We start from the raw sequence: 3659 nt of genomic DNA, 5'->3' as shown, positions 1-3659 counted from the left end.
TGGGAATAACGGAAGTGGTTGTACGGGGTGGGGTGAGAAATCGGGTACGTCGGTCATGAATGATAGCGGTGCTGTGATTGGGTGAATGAGAATAGAGAACGTCAATGCGTAGTTGAATTTGAATACATGTCGAGTGGTGGTGGATCGAGCGGCTCGGCAAATGTGGATGACACAGTGGCGTCGTTTATGGGCCTCACTGGTTGTCCTACAGCGGCTGAAGCTAAGCAGTACATTGAGATGGCTGATGGAAATTTGGATCGGGCTGCCTCGTTGTATTTCGATGTTGGAGTAGGAGGAGCTGCTGTCCCCGAGGAGAGTAGGATAGATGATGGTATTCAAGTGGAAAGTGGATGGGGTGTGTTAGATGTCCGAGCGGCTATCCCGGCGTTCCGTGACACCCTTCTGGCGTCACCAGCAGGATCGCAGCCGGGGAGTGCGCCGGGCTCTGAGAGAAGGAACATCAGGTAGGTGTTGGCAGGAGTGGGCTTATGATTTGTAGCTGAGCAGTTACGTTAGAATGGGGTCGACGAGTGGTAGAGGAGGGAGCTCCAATGATGGTGATACGCACATGAGTGAGGATCAGGAGGAGGACGAGGAGTTTTACTTTGAAGAGGAAGAAGACGAGGAGGAGGTTGATGATGAGCAGAAATCATCTGCGGTCAATGACGGCGAAAAGGGTAAGAGTAGTTGAGATTGACAGTGGCGATTCGCGAGCATTTCACTCACGAGTTGACGGGTTTCCCTTCCTCAGCGTTTATGAATCTTTTTAACCTTCCGAAGGGCCTGTCTTCGCCTCTGCCATTTGCTGAGGTCATTGCCAAAGCTCGGTGTGAGAAACGGTGGCTCATCGTGAACATACAGGACAACGAGAATTTCGTCAGCCACAGTCTGAACAGGTAATGCTCGTATTTCGATGTGGTGTCTTCATGATATATGATAATGCATGGCCTCCTTAGGAGACTCTCCTATGAGTTACCCATATTCAACCAGATTCATATAGGTGTCTTATATCTTATCCTCTGTTAGTTCGTTTGTTCATCCATCAGCCGTTATAAACATTTTTTCTATCTTCACTCTTATTGGACAGAACCGATTATGTTTGATAGCTGCAACTGAGCGTTAGTCGTACTTCCCAAATATTCCTTGGATGATGGATTATCGTGGAGTAAAAGTTTTAGAAATATTTATCTACTTCTCAGGGATATATGGAAACAATCAATGGTGCAGGATTTGCTCAAGACGAGCTTTATATTGTGGCAGAGGTCGAAAGAAGAGGCCGAAGCCGTACAGTATCTCACCTACTACTGCAAGGATGACGAGGTAGCGGCATCCTCGGCCGTCACGCGCCACGAAATTGAGCTTTTGTGTGGTGATTCAGGCACCTCTACCTCTAGTGCATGTTTTAGACCCTCGAACTGGGCGGAAATGTGAGCAATGGGATGTTCAAAAATTCTCATCGGATGTAGCGGCTGCTGTTGTTCGTCGGTGACCTACAGAGACTTCTTCTTAGCCGATCGAAGCGCTGCAAAAAATGACCGACTTCACTGATCGATACGACTTCAATAAGCCACCTCCCAGCAGGAGACACCATCGTCGTTCTGTAGAAGCTTAGCTGGAGATGCTCTTGGATATGTTATTTGCCCAGGCCCCGCCATCCCAACCAACATCGTCCTCGAGCCCTTCGTCGTCGCCGCCAGACTCTGATGCCCCTATGACTGGTGGCCCTGCAGAGGCCCCTTCGGCCGAGGTCCCACCGATGCCTAGTCTACCTGCAGATGGAGATAAGGATGTAGTGAGGATAGGCATTAGGACGAGTAATGGTGAGAGGAAGAAGGCTGTGTTGGGGAAGGGACAGCCGCTTGAGGTAGTATTTGGAGAGAGGGTTCACTGTCCTATCGAGGTCACTCGGTGATCGTTGCCAGTCGTCATGCTAGGCTCAGTACATATCGCTAGCCATGTGTATATATATCATATCGCATATATATCATCGTCCTTGCCTTTTTGTATAATTTTTCGTATGCATTCAATAATATTACTCGTTATCTGTTCTTATTGTCATCATCGAAAAGCTTTAAGATCTTTGAAACATATGTGAGATTCACTCTCCTGTATGCCGAAGTTAACTACCCGTGCTTGAGTGCTGCTGGCATTGGAAGTGTTATGTCTGCTTAGGATCTCCTGGCACTGGTGGCGAACTGGGAGCAGGTCGCTCTGACGGCGTTTGATCTGAAGGAGCTGCTGCCTCCACCGGGGCGCAGTGTGAAGGATATGCTCGGCAAGGAAGGGGCGACTGTTGGGAACTCGGACGTCAATGGCTGCATGCTCACGGTCGTTCTGGCTCAACCTAATGAGACTGCTGACTGAATCCTTGATTGCGATATCTCTTATAGTTTCCTGTGTGGTTATTATTATTTTCTCTCTTTGCATTGTAGCAGTGTTCTATATACACAGCCTGATTATGTGGGAGTTTGGTTGTAAAATTATGTGTATTTGGAAAGATATGCGCTTTTTACCTTTCGGGCTATCAAAAGCGAACACACTGTAAGTGGAGGCTTATTGACTATGATTGATGGTAGCTTTCTCACATTCACTATGGCGGACTCTACACGAATTGAAAATGGCGGGCAAAGCCAATATTCACTCAGTTTCATAGTGTATCCCTTTACATGACATGGTCTGGAAGTATTCGGCTCCGAGTACTACTCTCCATCATTGATTAAGCACAGTTTGCATGCACGTTGGTGTAGTGTGACGTTGGCATGTTTACCATCACCAATCGACTGGCTTTGGTTCACTTGAGTTTACGGAATGGTCGATGAGATGACCCCAGTTGCAATAATCTGTCGTCACAGCACAGCATTTTTCACAATTGTGGTGAATCATGCGAAGAACGATTACTTGGGGTTTTTTTCTCTGCCGAGGACTCGGACGGATCAGCGGACGTTTCTTTTGGTGATTCCGGGGTCCGACAGACTTTGCTACGGTTGACTCTGACTTCGTCATTTCAAATGACCCATTTGGCCCATACGCGACGGCGAAATTTAGCATGATATCGCGACCATCAGAAGCCTCGAAATCAGGCGTGGCGAGCCCCTTTCTGAAGAAGCCTTTGCCCAAGAACCCCTCCCCAAGACCCGAGCCTCCGAGGGGGCTCAGACAGAAGGCTCAGGGGAGTGTTGTCTCAGTAGGATACTTGAATTAACTTGGAGAGATGAGTAACTTTTCCGCCGACTTGCCGTGGGAAGTCCTTTGGCCCACTGCGATGGGACCCGCACCTTTGCTATTGCACTTCAATCTATGTCGGCTACATTCAAGTGAGGAATGTCGCCAATCTGCCTAACTTTGTGGTGCTCGAGTCGGCTTCGTTCACCACATCTGCTCCCACCAACGCCGACCAACCATCTCCTGACATCTCCACTTCGGATAGGGTAATTTCAATCCACTCTAAAGTCTCGCGAGGGCCTCCCCATGATCAGGGATACCGGATTCTCTCTCTGGGGTGACACAATGTGAACCCGGTGCGCAATAATTTCCTATGGTGTGCATGCTTTATTGTCCACACCTAAGTCGCACTCAGTACTAGTGGATATCGGTTATTATTCGACTGGTGTCGCTGAGCCAAGGACCGTGGCACGGGCTTGAGCGACTCGATGTCGGCA

General features: G+C 48.7%; 3 protein-coding genes across 3 annotated transcripts; all 3 read left to right on the top strand.

Moving 5' to 3' along the window:
* Positions 1–186: 186 nt before the first annotated feature.
* Positions 187–691, top strand: Pmar_PMAR019801 (hypothetical protein; the record flags this gene model as incomplete). The annotated part of the gene is made up of 2 exons (XM_002767888.1): positions 187–464; positions 508–691. The coding sequence occupies 2 exons, from the start codon at positions 187–189 to the stop codon at positions 689–691; spliced, it is 462 nt and encodes a 153-aa protein (XP_002767934.1).
* Positions 692–756: 65 nt separating this feature from the next.
* Positions 757–1489, top strand: Pmar_PMAR019800 (conserved hypothetical protein; the record flags this gene model as incomplete). Its single annotated transcript, XM_002767887.1, has 3 exons — positions 757–896; positions 1200–1320; positions 1379–1489. The coding sequence occupies 3 exons, from the start codon at positions 757–759 to the stop codon at positions 1487–1489; spliced, it is 372 nt and encodes a 123-aa protein (XP_002767933.1).
* A 222-nt stretch (positions 1490–1711) lies between these two features.
* Pmar_PMAR019799 (hypothetical protein) lies at positions 1712–2364 on the top strand (the record flags this gene model as incomplete). Its single annotated transcript, XM_002767886.1, has 2 exons — positions 1712–1864; positions 2173–2364. The coding sequence occupies 2 exons, from the start codon at positions 1712–1714 to the stop codon at positions 2362–2364; spliced, it is 345 nt and encodes a 114-aa protein (XP_002767932.1).
* Positions 2365–3659: the final 1295 nt, after the last annotated feature.

Source organism: Perkinsus marinus (assembly GCF_000006405.1).
Source record: "Perkinsus marinus ATCC 50983 genomic scaffold scf_1104296969616, whole genome shotgun sequence".
NCBI classification, from domain to species: domain Eukaryota; phylum Perkinsozoa; order Perkinsida; family Perkinsidae; genus Perkinsus; species Perkinsus marinus.
The sequence above is the reverse complement of the archived record's forward strand: the minus strand, read 5'-3'. Positions and strand labels throughout refer to the sequence as shown.